Source organism: Aptenodytes forsteri, unplaced genomic scaffold (assembly GCF_000699145.1).
Source record: "Aptenodytes forsteri isolate BGI_AS27 unplaced genomic scaffold, ASM69914v1 Scaffold110, whole genome shotgun sequence".
Classification (NCBI taxonomy): Eukaryota; Metazoa; Chordata; class Aves; order Sphenisciformes; family Spheniscidae; genus Aptenodytes; species Aptenodytes forsteri.
Genome location: NW_008794583.1, coordinates 474,830 through 489,779, shown reverse-complemented (window position 1 = coordinate 489,779; position 14,950 = coordinate 474,830). Strand labels below are relative to the sequence as shown.

General features: G+C 65.4%; 4 protein-coding genes across 5 annotated transcripts in view; 1 reads left to right on the top strand and 3 right to left on the bottom strand.

Annotated features, from left to right (window-relative positions):
- Positions 1–763: 763 nt before the first annotated feature.
- On the bottom strand, positions 764–2,673 carry S100A16 (S100 calcium binding protein A16). Its single transcript, XM_009272582.2, has 3 exons — positions 2,554–2,673; positions 1,669–1,840; positions 764–1,548 (listed from the first exon to the last, which is right to left on the bottom strand). The coding sequence occupies exons 2-3, from the start codon at positions 1,822–1,824 to the stop codon at positions 1,384–1,386; spliced, it is 321 nt and encodes a 106-aa protein (XP_009270857.1). The 5' UTR covers positions 1,825–1,840; positions 2,554–2,673; the 3' UTR covers positions 764–1,383.
- Positions 2,674–8,026: 5,353 nt separating this feature from the next.
- S100A14 (S100 calcium binding protein A14) lies at positions 8,027–9,779 on the bottom strand. The gene is made up of 3 exons (XM_019470289.1): positions 9,747–9,779; positions 8,253–8,399; positions 8,027–8,146 (listed from the first exon to the last, which is right to left on the bottom strand). The coding sequence occupies exons 1-3, from the start codon at positions 9,777–9,779 to the stop codon at positions 8,027–8,029; spliced, it is 300 nt and encodes a 99-aa protein (XP_019325834.1).
- A 1,141-nt stretch (positions 9,780–10,920) lies between these two features.
- S100A13 (S100 calcium binding protein A13) lies at positions 10,921–12,060 on the bottom strand. 2 transcript variants are annotated; one of them, XM_019470288.1, is made up of 3 exons: positions 11,932–12,060; positions 11,308–11,533; positions 10,921–11,111 (listed from the first exon to the last, which is right to left on the bottom strand). In XM_019470288.1, exons 2-3 carry the CDS (start codon positions 11,458–11,460, stop codon positions 10,977–10,979), a joined length of 288 nt encoding a protein of 95 aa, XP_019325833.1. In that variant the 5' UTR covers positions 11,461–11,533; positions 11,932–12,060; the 3' UTR covers positions 10,921–10,976. The 2 variants fall into 2 exon arrangements, with proteins under 2 accessions (XP_019325833.1, XP_009270856.1); XM_009272581.2 differs by lacking the exon at positions 11,932–12,060 and having other exon boundaries at positions 11,308–11,639.
- A 2,593-nt stretch (positions 12,061–14,653) lies between these two features.
- Positions 14,654–14,950, top strand: part of S100A1 (S100 calcium binding protein A1) — a 3,894-nt gene continuing 3,597 nt past the window's right edge. The window contains exon 1 of the mRNA XM_009272580.2: positions 14,654–14,742. The gene's annotated coding sequence lies outside the window, so the exon portion shown is untranslated. The remainder of the gene's footprint in view (positions 14,743–14,950) is intronic.

Sequence of the window (14,950 nt, the reverse complement as noted above, 5' to 3'; positions counted from 1 at the left end):
CGGGTCAGCAAGGGGGGGCTGGCTGGACGGGGATGTGGGTCTCGGCTCCAAGGTGCTGACATCCCCCCGCCGTGGGAGTGGGGGGCACGGGGGCCACTGCCATGCTCGCAGGCCCGGGGCCAAGTCCCCTCCCAGTGGAAAATCCCCAGCAGGCGCCGGGGCTGCCAGCTTGGGCTGCCCGCCAGCCCCGTGGGCGTCACAGGGCGCCACGAGCCAGGCTGCAGCACACTCCCCGACGAGCACTGCCGGCCCGGGGTGTCCCGGCACACACGGGGCCACAGAGCTTTTCCCTATCCCCATCCCAGGTGGGGGGTGTGCAGCGTGCCGAGATGCAGCACAGGAATTGGGGTCCCCCAAGACGCCCCAGGGTTGGGACGGCCATGCCCTTGCGGTGCACGGATGCGGGGCTGTAGTCCCAGGCTGCTCGGGACCCCGCATGAGGATGTGGAGAGGGTCCCCTGGGACACGCAGCAGCAGCATCCGCACCCTGTGCCCCAGGCAGCAGCTCGGGGTGCTGCGGGGCCGGTGGGGTGCCGGGAGGCCACGGTGTCTGCTGACACCTCGTGGTGGCTCGATCAGCCCCAGGGAGCCCATCCCTGCGAGGCCGGAAGGCTGGGACCGGCGTTATTGCCAGTCCAGGGCACACAATGACTGCGTGGGTGATGGGGGACAGGGCAGACCCCCCCTCCCTCAGCCCCCCGCATCCCCTCGGTGCATGCATGTTGCGGGGCAGCCCCCAGGAAGGCAGAGCCTCAGCGTCACCCACTGCTCCTCCAAACTTTATTGCTGCAATAAATAACCACGGTGGTGTTGCCCGGACGGGACCACGCCGCTCCCCGAGCCCAAAGGACCAGAGCACCAGGCAGCACAGGCAGGGCAGACCCTTCACCAGCTTGAGCAGGGGGAAAGGCACCCTTTTTCCAAGAAGACCCCCGACTTTGAGGGGGAACTCCAAGGGGAGAGGGGGTCCCAGTTGTGACGGGGTTTCTGCCAGCAGGGCCATGTCCCAGAGGTCGGAGAACAGACAGAATTCACGTCCTAGATGAGGGGAATCCTCTCCCTTTGCTTCTTGCCCAGCAGCCCAGCAAGGACAGGGCTTGCAGAAGAGGATGAGGGCAGGGATGGCATGGTGTGGGGCAAGGAGAAGACCCCTGAGGCTGTGATGGCCTCGCACCCCCTTCTCCCACCCACAGGGTCTTCCCGCCCCAATTGCACCCTGGCATGGCTCAGTCGGCAAAGCCGTGGGAGACCAGGGTGCCCCGGGGCAAGCTGGGGCTTGGGGTGGGGCTCAGCAGCGGGAGAGGCGAGAAGCGGGGAGCCGTGGAGAAGCAGGGGCTGAGCCCGGGGTGGGGCTGAGCCCGGGGATGGTCCGGACGCAGCCGGCTACTTGGTGTGCTTGACGCTCTGCTCCTGCTGGCGGATGATTTGGGCGATGGGGCTGGCGATGCCACCTATCAAGGTCCAGTACTCCTCGAAGCTGATGCGGCCGTCTTTGTTCTCGTCCAGGTCACAGATGAGCTTGTCAGCCGCTCGCCGGTTCCCAGTGTCCTGGGGGGAGAGAGCGGAGCCACTCACACTGGGGCGGCGGGGAAAGTGGGGTGCAGGGAGGGGGGGACCCCATGCAAGCAGGAGGAGCCAGTCCCCTGGCCCCACGCGCCCCGGCCTCACCGTCAGCATGTGGTTGAGCTCACAGCTCAGCATCTTGCGGAAATCCTTCTTGCTGATGCGCCGCGGCTTCTTGCAGCAGCAGCGGCGGCTCGAGTACTTGTCAAAGTTGTTCACCAGCACCTGGACGGCCCATTCCAGCTCCGTGCATTCTGCCATCGCTGCCTGCAGTCACCTGTGGGGACGGGGGGTCAGGGGCGGGGGCCGTGGGACCCTCCACGTGCCCATGCTGGAAGACAGGGGGTGGAAGGGCAGGCAGCGTGCCGCCAAAGCTCATGGTGCCATCACTCAGGGCATGCATGAGGGTCTCCGCTGCTGCCAGCCCTGGGGTCACCACAAGCCCCCGGGCGGGCAAAAAGCAGCCTCCACGGAAAGGCAAAAAGCTGGCAGTGCTGATGTGTGGGGTGCTCGTCTCCCCACATCGCTGCTCATACAGGATCACCCCAAAAATCCTCCATGCTACCTGCCCCGGCTCCAGCGTAGCACCCGCCCCACGCCAGCCGCCCCACCTGCCCCCCCAGGGCAGCCGCCCCCGCGCGTGGGACGGGGCAGCAATTATGGCGCTGGGGCCGTGGGGCTCCGCAGCGAGAGGGCCGCAGCTGCCGGTTCCCAGGACTCATTAGGGAGGACTGGGGCTGGGAGCCGCACCGGGCGGCGCGGCGGCGGTGGCGGCGGGATAAGGGCAGGGATTAACAGCCCGCCCCCCTCTTTCTTTTCCTGGTCAACATTTGGGGCTGGGGGCCGCACGGCGGCGGCGGTGGCGGCGGGATAAGGGCAGGAATTACCAGCCAGCCCTCCTCTTGCTTCACGGCTCTGGGAACACCCCGGCAGGGCAGGTCGGAACCTGCCTGAGCCCCCCATGAGCCCAGCCAAGGGCGTCCCCCAAACCCCGAGGTCCAATCCTGCCTGCCTGCTTGATATCCAGGGTCCCCCTCCTCTCTCCACGGTCCCAAGGCTGCCGCAAGCCAGGAAGCTCCTTCCTATGGATGGACCCAACAAGATGGTCCCTGTCACGGGGTCCAGCGTCCGCATCCTGGGCAGGATGCAGGCGGGCAGGGACGGAAACTGCGTCACCTTGTCTGGCCTTGGCTCTTTCCTGCCCTGTCGGTGGCAGGGCGCGGGGCGAGCTGGGGCGTGTTGCTCCCTGTTGTTTCGCTGGAGCCATGCTGATTTACACCAGCGCGGGGTGCAATGCCGACCGTCACGGCAGCGGTGGCCGCATGGGTCTTGGAGGAAGCCAAAGGGGCAGCATGCGTGAAGCCCAGAAGGGTGGCCCAGCACTGTCCCCCACTCTGGGGGCATCATCCAGGAGGGTGTCTGCAGCCCGGCTGCTCCCTGGGAGCAGGCAGGACCTGCCTGGTGCCCCAAACTTGGCTCACTTCCCCTCTCTCTTTGCACTGATCCTCCCCAATTCAGCCCCAGGCCGTGGACGTTGGCACATCAGGGTGGTGACAAGAGACATAAGGCTCAGCCCCGGGCTCCCTGCACTCTTGCGCTCGTCCCTGCGTGCCTCGGCCTGGCTGGGTGCCCTCCCAAGCCATCCTTGTCTCCGTGGGAGTCTTCGCTGTGCCGCGGCCCAGGGCCACCCCATCCCGAGACTGGGGACCGTCCACAGCTTGCAGGATGCTGGGCACCAGGGTGGTTCTCGAACAGTCCCAGCGCTGGCAGGGGGTCCCGCTGTGATCTGCAGTGCCCAGCACAGCCCCGTGAGAGCCGCTCACCGGAGACATCTAGCTCCGGCCCTTCCTCGTCCCGGGCCATTAATTGCCAACAAAAGGTGATCGGCAGCACCTGGGCAAAAGCACCCACCGCACACCCGCCCCCTGCACCGGCTGGGGTCCCCATGCAGACCCCACGCCAGTGTCGCCAGTCCCCCGCCACTAGCGCCCAGCCCATCCTTGGGGCATCATGGCTGCTGCTTCGCCGCTGACTCACGGCACCAGCCCATCCGCAACAGCGCAGCCCGCATGGCCCCGCCGTCGCCTGCGCCCCGGCCCCACCACATGCCCTCGGGGCCGGCCTGGGGCATGGGGACATTGTCACCGCAGTGGGACATGGGGATGCCGGCACAGCTGCAGCAGGGCTGGGCACCGGGTAGGCGGGATGGACAGGATGGGGCTCGCTGGCTGCTCCGCTCCTGCCGCCACGGTCCCCCCTCTTCTTTCACCTCTCCCTCTCCTTCCTCGCACGCTCACCAGCACTAGTGCCCAGAGCCAGGACCCGCAGCCAGGCACAGCCCCGGCGCTCCCTGCCCACGGCCCCGGCATTGCCGCGGGCAAAGCAGGGGGAAAATGCCCCTTTTCCGGGGGCCAGACCCCACTGGCAAGTCGGTGGACGCTGCCGAGCCCGGTGCTGGACCACCCGCCCGCCAGCCCGGCTCCCCTCGGTGCTCCCCCTGCATCCGGCGGGTCCCCTCCATGCCGGCCCCACACGCGCAGTGCTGCCGAAGGGCTCAGGGGATTTCCACCACCCAACCTGCAGCGTCATCTCCCAGGGCTGTTCCTGGTTGAACATTCACCCCAAAGGTCCCGGCACCGGCTTTCCCGGCACCGGCTCAGAGCCTCACCTGGCTCCGTCCGGGGATCCTGCTGTGTTTGTCTGTCACCGATTTGGCAGCACGGGCAGCGGGAGCCGATGACGCCCGCTCTCTCCTCACCTTGCACCCATACCACCGGGCCCAGCCAGGCTTTTAAAGAGGCTCCCGCCCCTCCCTGACGTTCCCAGGGCGTTCCCAGGCTGGGGCTTACCTGGGAAATGGCTCCCTGCAATTGCAACACCCGGACGGGTCGGTGCGAGCAGGGACCCGCAGCGGGCCCCAGCTCCCTCCCAGGGACTGCTCTGCAAGTGGCCGTGGCCACGGGGTGATGGCAGGCATTTGGGGACCACCCCAAAAGTCCCCACCGTCTGGAAGGGGTGGTGGGCTCCCGGCAGTGGTGGTTTACCAGACATGGTGCGACTCCAGCCTGGTCCCAGGATTTGCAAACCCGCCACCATCCAGCCACGCACCAGCCGAAAGGCCGGCTCCTCCATCCCGCGGCACATCCTTGCTGCCCACCCTGCTCCAAACCGCCCCGTGCATCCACCACCGGTGAGGCCGGCCAGTCGGGTCCGGTGCGGCACAGGAGCTGCTCGGCGAGGTGGGGGGCATTGTTTATTTGAACCAAAACCACTCGTTCTCAAGGGTGAAAGGGGCTGGCGCAGGTCTCTGGGGCCCTGGAATCGCAAGCACCAGCTCCGAGCAGGGCCGTATCCGGCTCTCAGCCATCTCTAGATCCACCTGGGACAGACAAAGCTCTTCTCAGCTGGTAGCTGTGCTTGTAAAGTCACATCCATAATTAATTGTCCCAGCAAATTGTACCCCTGTATGTCTACGAGAGCAATGGTGCAGTGATTTGATGCCAAGATTAGATACGGGCGTTATTGGGATCTGCATATTTAAGGATGCAAAGTAGGAGGTGATCTATTACAGGCAGCAGCCACCTGCTCAGAGGACCTTTGGGACTCCTGTCCCAGAAAAAAACAGCGTGTGTCACCCCGGCTCTCTGCTGGCTTCTTGCTAATCTCGGTTGGGAGGAAACAAACCCATTCTCGGCCAAGATGCTCCAGTGTCGTTGATGCAACATCCCAGGAGGGTGGGAATCCCTCCCCAACCCTGCAGGCAAACAGCTCACCTCTGAATCATGGGCTTTCATTACTCTCCTGTGCCTGGCAGATGTCACAACCATATCCAGGCCCTATTTTTACAAGGCATCCAGGGTGTGTGCATGTGCTCAGAGCAGCCACGTACCATCCAAACCCATCACAAGACAGTTCCCAGCCATTTTGATCACCGCGATGAGGTTGGCCTCTCCCCTGGTCCCCACCAGCTCCGGGTCTGAAGGGTCGGGAACAGTTTGGCTTTTCATGGACAAGCTCTGCCCCATGGGACCCTTTACAGACGGGGGACACTGAGCCCCAGCTTTGGGGGTCTTCAGTGACCGCCGTGATGGGTACCCTGGAGCCACCACTCCTGCACACAGTGGCCACCCCGGCACGGACGAATGCGTTTCTCAGCGTTTCCACCAGCACGGTGCCGTGCCCACGTGGTCTGCACTGACTCACCGAGGGGTACCGACCGCCCCGGCACAGGCTGAGCTGTTCCTCCCACCTCCAAGGACTTTCCAGATACTTATCGAGGATGGCTCACGCCGCAAGAGTGAGCGTCCTCCTGACAGCGCACCGTCACGCTGGGGAGCTGGTCACCAAACCAGAAATAGGACCCAGGAGTCCCCACTCCCACGGCACATTCCCAGCCTGTGGTGCTGGGAAGAGGATCCAGGAGCCCTGGCTCCCCTTTTCCCCCCCATCACCCCAACCATTTGACACATTTCCTGTCTCTAATTAAATGCACGCCACACCTTTCTGCTTAATTTCCATGTATTTATTTCCAAGGCAGGAACAATAAATAGTCATTCTCGTTGTGAAATCCACCCCAAGGTGAGAGGAGACAGAGGGTGGCCTGTGGCCGAGCCGTGGTGTTGGTGCTGCCGCACCAGCTGCCGGCCCAGGAGGACCTTGCCACCCTGGCCCGGCCTCAGGTTTCAGTCACATTTCTCTGGGGTTGGGTTTGGTTTGGTTTGGTTCATCTTTTTTTTTCCCCCCCCCACAGCACAGAGCCTCGCAAGGTGATGCAGGTGCCGATGAGGTGCCCGCACCCTCTCCCTTTTTGGGGTCCCCATCCCCATTGTGGTTCTGGGGCTGCCCACAGGCTCCTCCGGGACACGGAGCTCAGCGGGAATGGCCCGGATGGCAGAGGAAAGTTGGGATAACCAGGCTCAGGGGGTGCCCTGCACCCTCTCAAGCCCATTTCTTCACCCTCCGTGCGCTCGGTGCCTGAGCTAATTGCTCCGTCCCAGCAAGCCATCACTTTGTGGCATTTACTGTTTTCTAATTTGCTGTAATTACACAGAAATCCCACGCTCTCCCGGCAAAGGTGGGATCTTGCTGATGGCCTCGCAGCTCCCGGGTCTTTCTGAGCCCAGGATTTCGGGGTCTCCTCTGAGCTCCCTCCAGCCCAGTGTGGAGCCACGTGCCCAAAGCCCTTGGTGTGCCTGGTCTGGAGACACAGCCCTGCTCGTGGGGTCCCTGCGACGGGGACCGCTGGGCATAAGCCACCCCGGGAACTGGACACGTGCACACGCACACCCTCAGCACCATGCACACCCAGAGCACTGTGCACACCCGCAATGCTCACATACACCCACAGCATCCATGGCCATCACAGCGCCGCGCACACCCACAGTGCTCACGTACACCCGCAGCACCCTGCGCACCGCAGCATCCCACGCATACGTGCAGCCCCGTGCACACCCACAGCACCATGCACACTTGCGGCGTCCCATGCGTGCCCGCAGCACCCCTTGCACCCTCATGCTCTGCATTGGGGCCAGCGGGGCTGTGCAACGCAGCGGCGAGTGATGCTCAGAGCCGTGATCGCTGCAGCCCCATCCCTCCCTGCTCCCCACTTTCCCTCTCCCACGAAGGACAAATGAGGTCACCCCCATCCTGGCTGGTTTTTCTCCAGTGTTTTCCTTTATTAATTTATACAAAAATGGTTGCAAGTGACGCAAGCTGATAACAACCCGCCACCATCCCAGCCCCGAGCCCAGCCGCCAGCCGGGGCCAGCATCCCTGGAGAGGGGCAGGCGGGGGAGCACCGCACAGGCGGCGCGCCCTGGCATAGCACCCCAAAACCTGGACAGGCACAGGGCACCACGGTCCCTGCACCGGGGGAAGAGCAGAGAATATGCCCAGGCCACGAACGGCAACGTCGGGGCCAGCCCGGAGCCCAGGATGCCCCCGAAGGTGCTCGAAGCACGAGGCAGAGCGGTGGCAAAGGGGCTCCCATCGGGCGGCAGAGCATGGGGCCAGGGGAACGAGCCCGCACATCCAAGGGCTTCTGGGGGAGAGGAGCCGAGTCCCCCTCACTGCGATGCTGCAGGGCTGGGGGACCTGCAACTGGAGGGTTTTCGGGGCTGGAGGTGGGACAACCCTGGGGGTAAAGGCTCTAGAGCAAAGGACAGAGAAAGGCGGCTCCAGAGCCAGGGCCAGGAACCCCCTTACCACCTCCCTCCCGCCGCAGCACGGGCCAGAGCTGGGGATGGCAAGGGAAGTTTCCTGACAGGAAGGAGAGACGAGAGAGGGCAGGGATGGAGCCGGGGAGGGGGATCCCTCCGCCCCGGCTGGGGACGCGGGGAGGAGACAAGCCCTGGTAGGAGCGACGCTGCGTTTTCCCAGGCGCATCCCACCGGGACCAGCAGCCTCTCGCGCTTCTTGGTGCAGAGCCTGAGGCCTCGGGCGCCTTCCCGTCCCCCGCCGCCCTCTACTTCCTCCGGCAGCCCTTGGCCGCGTCCCCCATCATGTCCCAGTACTCTCCAAACTCCAGCTTGGCCTCGTCAGGGTCTCCCATGCATTCGATCTTCTCGTCCAGCGGTCCAACGCACTGCAGCGGGGACAGAAAAAGCATCGGGGTGATGGGGCTGCGGGGTCCCGCAGGCAGTCCGTGCCCACCCCAGCTCCCCCTGCCCACCCCCGGGCTCTGCCCTCACCTTCCCCAGGTGGGGCAGCTTCTGCACCACCAGGTCCTGCATCTCGTTGGGTGTCAGGTACTCCTTCTGCCCCTTCACCGCGTAGCAGTGGAACTGGTTGATGACGGTCTCAATGGCCCGCTCCACATCGGTGAGATCCTGGCAGTCCTGCGCGGGGGGAGAGAGGGTGAGCACCAGTGGGACACCTCCCCGGATGGATGGGACATCCCCCAGACGGACAGGACAAGCCCCCAGGTAGATGGGACACCCCCCCCCAGAGCAGATGTGCCAGTGCTCTCTGCAGACGTTCAACTCCTCCGCAATGATGTGATAAACCTCCTTATCAACATGATACCCCTCCGTACAGATGTGAGACCCCCTCTACAGATATAAGGCCCCACTGTACAGATGTGAGACCCCCATAGAGATGCAAGACCACTCCATACAGATGTGAGAGCACTCCATACAGACGTGAGACCCCACCGTACAGATGTGAGACCCCACCGTACAGATGTTGCATCCCTCCATACAGGCTCTGCACTGCTGCAATACCTCCCTACAGCTGCCATACCCCCCCTCCACCTCGACGTGACACCCCTCCCCACAGGCATGTCACCCCCCCATCTCTGCTTGCCCGGACTTCTCCCTGCCCGGGGCCAGCGAGGCTCAGCCACCCCGGCGTCTCCGGGCGCTACACCCACGGTGCACGGGGGCTGCCGCGGCCGTCCGGACTGGTTCTTCCTCTCCTTTGCACAAGCGGCGGATGGCGGCATGAGTCAGTGCCCAGGACGACTCGGCACCCGCCGGGATGGGGCTTGGCGGCGGCAGGAGCCCCTGTCCCTCCCTGTCGGGGCTGCAGACCCCTTCCCTGGCGGGGTGGGGGGCAGAGCCTGGCCCAACCCATGCACCGGGCTCCCCGGCCACTCATGCTAATTAGCCAAAGCTGCGTTTGAAGGGAAACGATGGTGATTCATTCGGCATCTGCGGTTTCCCCTTGAAACACTATTAAACCACATCAGGCGATGCCCATTGGGAAGAACCCAGCAATCTTCAGAGCCTCAGCCCGGCGTGCCGGCTCAGCCGGCCGGGGCCAAATCCTCCACAGGTGCAAAGGGGTGCGGGGTGGGTACCTCCCGTTTGAAAGCCGAGGAAAACAGGAGACTTTCTGCCGTTGGGCATCCTTGGAGAAGTTGCAAGGAGTGAGTGCAGCTCCCAAAGGTGAGTCCACGGGAGCTGGAGAAAGCTGCCTGGTTCCCCGAGCTTTCAAGCGGCTCCAAGTCTGCAGCACCAGGTCCCCCTGCCCAGTGCCGGGGCAGCATCGCCGAACCCCGAAACAGCCCCCCGTCTCCTCCGCTGGAGTCTGGCTCCAGGATGCGGCTGGCCCGGCCACGCTGCTTTGAGTCACCCCATGCCCAGGGCTGTGCTCCAAGGGATGGGGCCGTGCGGGGTCACCCCTGCGCCCCGCACCCCGCCGGGGGCCCCGGCCCTCCCGGTGCCGCAGCGTCGCTCATAGACCTTGCGCTTCTTGCGGCAGTTGCACTGGCCCATGCTGCTCCTCGCGGGGTCTGTAGGTCCTCGGTGGCAGCAGTGGTGGGGCTGTCCTCTCTGACGGGGTCTTGGGGAGCTGGCAGGGGAAGAAAGCCAGGCTCAGCTCTCGGCTTGCGGGGAGTTCCTCCTCCTTCAGCTCTGGGACTGAGCGCAGGGCGAGGAAAGAGCCCCGGGATGCGGTGAGCTGCCAGGACACGTCCCAGCGGCAGCAGCATCCCTGCCCCAGCGGCAAGTCGTGGCAGAGCTGAGCAGGGGGGTGCAGAGGGGTGATGGGACCCCTGGGCACGGACCCCCATCCCGCGGTGGCGGATGGGCCACTTACCTGCTCCACGGGCTCTCCTGGGTCTGCGCGGGCTGCGGCGTGCCGGGGTTTTATACCACGGGGAGCTGTGAGTGGGAGCTCCCTGTGCGCCGCCAGCTGCGGTGTGGTGCAAGGCGTCTCATTTCGGAGCCTGGCCCAGGGCCAGCGTGGGGCTGGGAAACGCCTCCTTCCAGGCCACACTGATGGCTCCCCATCCAGCCCGGCACGGCACAGCCGCGCAGCACCGCGTGGGAACAGCCACCCAGGCACCGGGCCCTGGCCGGCTCGGGGACAGGTCACCCCATGGAAGGGATTTTGCCATTTCCCAGCAGCGCCGGGATTTGGGAGCTGAATGCCGGGAATGGGAGCTCGGTTAAGGGTGCTGAGCCAGGGACAAGCTGGGCCGGTGGACGCATCCCCCCCCCGTGCCACCCAAGATGCCAGAGAGGATGGGCATTGATGACCTGGAGGTGGTGGCTACCGCAGCCACGGCGGCATCGCTGCTGGAGATGCTCCCGAGCCCCACCCTGGTCCCAGCCACATCTCTGCCACCCATCGGGGTTGCCCTAAGCAACCCCACAGCCCCGCAGGAAGGCGTTTGTGGGGCGCAGGGTGACACCCCGCAAAGCCAGACCAGCGCAAGGGTAATTTGGGAATGGCCCCATCCATCCCAGGTTCCCCACAGCAGCCACCCCAATGCAGAGTGAGCCCCGACCCACCACTCGCGGTGCTGGGCTGGTCCCCGGGCACAGCGTGGCCATGGGCAGATGCAGGCAGGGGAGGAGATGGGCTGTCCAAATCGGGAGCCCCCGGCTAAGAACAGCAGCAACGCTCAGGCTCAGGGAAACCTCTTTTATTAGCTCTGCGTCAGCCAAGTCTCCCCACCAGCCCCGTCACTACTTCTTCCCCGCTTTCTCCCGCCGCATGGCCTTCGCCAGCTCCCCGATCAGCCGCCAGTACTCGCCGAATTTCAGCTCCTCGTCGTTGTTCACATCCAGCTCACTCATCTTCTCCTCCAGGGAGGGGACGTCCTGCGGGGAGGACAGGGGAGGCTCGGCCACATCCCGGTCCCCAGCAAGCGGGATGGGGATGGGGGGGGAGCAGGGGCTGCTGCTCGCTCTTGCTTGCAAATCCCAGGGTACTGGGAGCAGCCCCCCAGCTTGGGGGGACCCGCAGGGATCCAGCCGCCCCCCCCAGCCGCCCCACACGTGCTGCCCCTCGCCTCACCTTCATCAGGTTGGGCAGCTGGAGCTGGACCAGCTCCTTGAACTCGCCGGCCGTCAGCGTGCCCTTCTTGCCCTCCTTCCCCGCGTAGGTGAAGAAGACAGTGACGATTTTCTCGATGGCCGTCTCCAGCTCGGTCAGCTCGCCCGTGGCCATGGTGCCGGGGCACAGCAGTGGCCCCGGGCAGCAGGAAGAGGAGCCGAGAGGGGATCGGAGGCAGAGGGGTGTCCTGAGGAGGCGATGCCCGGCATGCGTTGGAAGAAGGGGAACCTCTCCCCTTCCCTAACCCAGGGTGCAGCGAGTCTGCAAGGGCTCAGCTCAGCTCTGCAGGGCTGAGCAAGGTCCCGGGGCTGGGGGCTGTCCCTCCGCTCCGCTGCTCCCTAGGGACCGAGCGCTTTGGCCAGGCCCTCCCCGGCTGGCGCGGGGAGGGGGAGCAGAGCCCTTCGGTGACGCCGCTGCCATCCGGCGCAGCCTGGCAAAAACGCCACAGAGGCAGCCGGGATGGGGGGACATCAGGAAAGGGATGGGGGTACAGCAGGGGTCTCCAGCGCCGCTCTCGTCCTGCGAGCACTGGAGACACGGTGGCCGGGGTGGGGCCGGTGCTGAAGGCAGCAATTCCCTACTTACCCCCCTCGCCTGCAGGCAGGGAGCTGCAGGTAGGTTGTGGCCCCCCCGGGGAGGTTTTATAGCCTGCAATGCGGGACGGGAGAGCGCAGCACTTTGTTCCCCGTGCTACGGTGTTGGGTTTCCTGTTGCAACCGGACAGACGCACAGACACCGCCCGGGCGCGGAGACATCCTCCTCTTCTCCCTCCCCGTGCGGGCAGCAGACCAAATTCAGCGCTCGGCCCCGCTGGTGTGAACCTGGCCCGGCTTCCGCGGCACCGCCTGGGCTCTGCTGCCGTGGGGATGCTCCGGTGGGGAGCAGGATGGGACCACGGGGCAGAGGGGAGGGATGCGGGAGGACAGAGCGGGTTTGCTCCGGCACCCACTGGGCTGGAGCATCCCACGGGGCTCGAGCATCACCCAGACCTTTCCAGGGGTGCGGGGCAGGTCTCACCCCCACGTGCATGCAGGGCTGGGGTTGCCCAGGTCTCACCCCACTGCAGGGGCAGGGCTGGGGTTGCGCTGGGGATGAGGACGTGGCCCCCAGCGCCCCGCTCATGTCCCACCGTGCCCCAACACGGTGGCTCATCCCAGCCTGTGATCCAAGCAGCACTGCGGACCCAGGGCCGGGCTCGACCCGCACCGAGTGAGAGTTGTGACTCAGCCGCCCGCTGACATAATCCCTATTAATAGTGGGCTTTGTGAAAATTAATTAATCCAAATTAATTAGGGGGTTGGAACTGCCCGAGCGTTCCCCTTTAATCATCTTGTATTTATAACATGGCAGCCCTGGCAGGTTTCCACCTGGGAGACTGAGCAGCTCCGTGCCGCGGCACTGCCGTTCCCACAGGGCCCCCAAGCCGCATCCCATGCCCCGGCACGGCGCCTGGGCCCCAAACAAACCCCGCATGGTGCCCACAGCACGGCCCCGGGGAGAGGCAGTGGGGACACCAAGGACGGCGGCCCGGGATGGGGCTGACATTGGGGACCATCTCTGCTCGGACCACGGCAGGGATGTCCCTGATTGCCAGTCACCCCATCCCTGCGCACCACAGGGGTTGTGTCCTGGCGTCCCCACAGCAGCGTGACACCAAACATGACGGGGAGCGAGACCGGGGCAAGCAGCCCCCCCCGGGACGGCATGTGGGAGTGGGGTCCCAGGGAGTCCGGCACAGCATGGAAAACCCCCACCAGCGGTGTTTTGGGGGACCCAGAGCAGGGAGGTCTCTGGCGCAATGCTACCGTCACCAGCCCAGTTTCTGCTGAGCCCTGACGCACTCACTCCACCTCTCCACGGGGATGGGGAGGCTCTGGCCGGCACCCGGCAGCCCGGTCCCCGCCCCACACCCGTCACACCAACTCACGGGGGAGGAATTGGCTTCCTGCAGCCCCATCCGGCCCGTCCCCTTCCCCGGGGTGACAGGGGGGACAGGGACAGGACTTCCGCCGAGCCCCACGTCAGGGGACCAAGATGGTCTCTTGGGAAACCTCTGAGATGAGTCAGGCTCGGCAGGGACAGGGACAGGTTCGGGGTGAATCACCGGCCCTGAGAGCCAGGCGGGCCCGTGACTCGCTGTCCCTGGAATTCGGGGTGCCAGGACGGGGCGAGGAGGCAGCAGGCGCTGCAGCAGCCCCGCGACAGGATGAGGCCAAATCACAGGCGGCAGGAGAAACAGCACCTCCCGGTCAAGCCCAGGATCCCTGTTCAGGGCCGTCCCCACAGACAGGGAGCGGTGACCCGGCCTTGGGGACCCCGACGCTACTGTGAGGGGGCAGAGCATCGCAGGACCCCATGTGCTGGGGCGAGAGCTCGGAGTCAGGGTGCAGGTGCATTCCAGGGGGTTGGCGCCCGCCCCCGTGTCCTGGTCCTGGTGTTGTCCCCAACTAAGACCCCAGCCAGGAACGGTCACTGTGGCCACCACGGGTGCCAGCCTGGCAGCGGTCCACGCCAGCCCACCGCACCTATCAGGGCTCGTTGGAGGGGAGCGTGGTTATTTGAGGCTGCAAAACTGGGTGCCCAGTGCCATCTCGATGCCCCCGGCCCCGGCACGGCAGGCGCCCGGCAGCTCCCCCTGCTCCAAACCCCAGGGATGGAAAAGCCTCTTCCATGCTCCAGTGATGGGACGGAGAGACAAGATCGGCCCAGCCCCGGCACCAGCAACTGGAGCAACTGGTTTAGCTGGGTCAAAGTGGAGCACTGGGAGTCGCAGCAGTTGAAACCTGTTCCAAGATGTGTGTAAACCTCCTGGCATGTCCCTCGCTGCTCCCGGTTTGGTAAGAGCTTGTCCTGGGGATCTGCCAGCGCGGACACGCCGGGCGTGCTCTCCCCACGGCTGGCACCGCAGCGGCAGGGAGCGGGGCCGCGGCGCCGGGGGCCAACCCCTCCGTCGCCCACACGATGCCCCCGTGGCGTCGGGGTTTACCCTTGGGCAGCTGGCTCCGGCCGGTCCCACCGCTCAGGAAACGCCTGGCCGAATCCTGATCTCTGGGAAGGTTTGGGGTTTAATAAGAGCAAGGCAGAGCTCCTCCGAGCGCAGCCGGAGCCCTTGGGGAGCTCAGCACAGCCGGGCGGTTGGACGCACCGGTGCCCAGGGCATGGCAGCCCCAGCTCTGTGCCCACTGCGGGGACCGGGGTCGGGTTATTTTTAAGCTCAGGACCAGGCGGCGATGCCTGTTCCCATCGCGGGCAGCTGCTGCCCAACCGGGCAGGTGACACAGCCCCAGGGGGGGCCAGGCTTTCGGGGGGGGGCTGGATCCTGCCCGCTGCCGAACCGCACTGGGGACAGGGGCACAGGGGCTCCACTGCCGCCAGCCCCCGCGCGGACACCGCCAAGTGAGTGCCACCAGGGGCCTTTCCCGTTTCCCCCTGTCCCCAAGCTCTGGGATCCAGCCTTTCCTGGAGCTCACCAGCCCCAGGCCCCCCTCCCTGCCCCACACCAAAAATGGGCGCTGTGTCCTGCTGGGAAGCAGCTCTTGAGCCTCCATTCGGGACTCCAACTTCCATCCGGGACCTCCACCTCTGTCTGGGACCCCCACTTCCA

Bases quoted from the DNA above. Each gene is read 5' to 3' on its own strand.
- S100A16 (XM_009272582.2), bottom strand. From the start codon at position 1,824: ATGGCAGAATGCACGGAGCTGGAATGGGCCGTCCAGGTGCTGGTGAAC. The intron at 1,549-1,668 runs GTGAGGCCGGGG...CTCTCCCCCCAG, and splicing joins AGCTCAACCACATGCTGACG to GACACTGGGAACCGGCGAGC.
- S100A14 (XM_019470289.1), bottom strand. From the start codon at position 9,779: ATGGGCCAGTGCAACTGCCGCAAGAAGCGCAAG. The intron at 8,400-9,746 runs GTCTATGAGCGA...CCCCCCGCGCAG, and splicing joins ACTGCCGCAAGAAGCGCAAG to GACTGCCAGGATCTCACCGA. The intron at 8,147-8,252 runs GTGAGGGCAGAG...TCCCCGCTGCAG, and splicing joins AGCTGCCCCACCTGGGGAAG to TGCGTTGGACCGCTGGACGA.
- S100A13 (XM_019470288.1), bottom strand. From the start codon at position 11,460: ATGGCCACGGGCGAGCTGACCGAGCTGGAGACGGCCATCGAGAAAATC. The intron at 11,112-11,307 runs GTGAGGCGAGGG...TCCTCCCCGCAG, and splicing joins AGCTGCCCAACCTGATGAAG to GACGTCCCCTCCCTGGAGGA.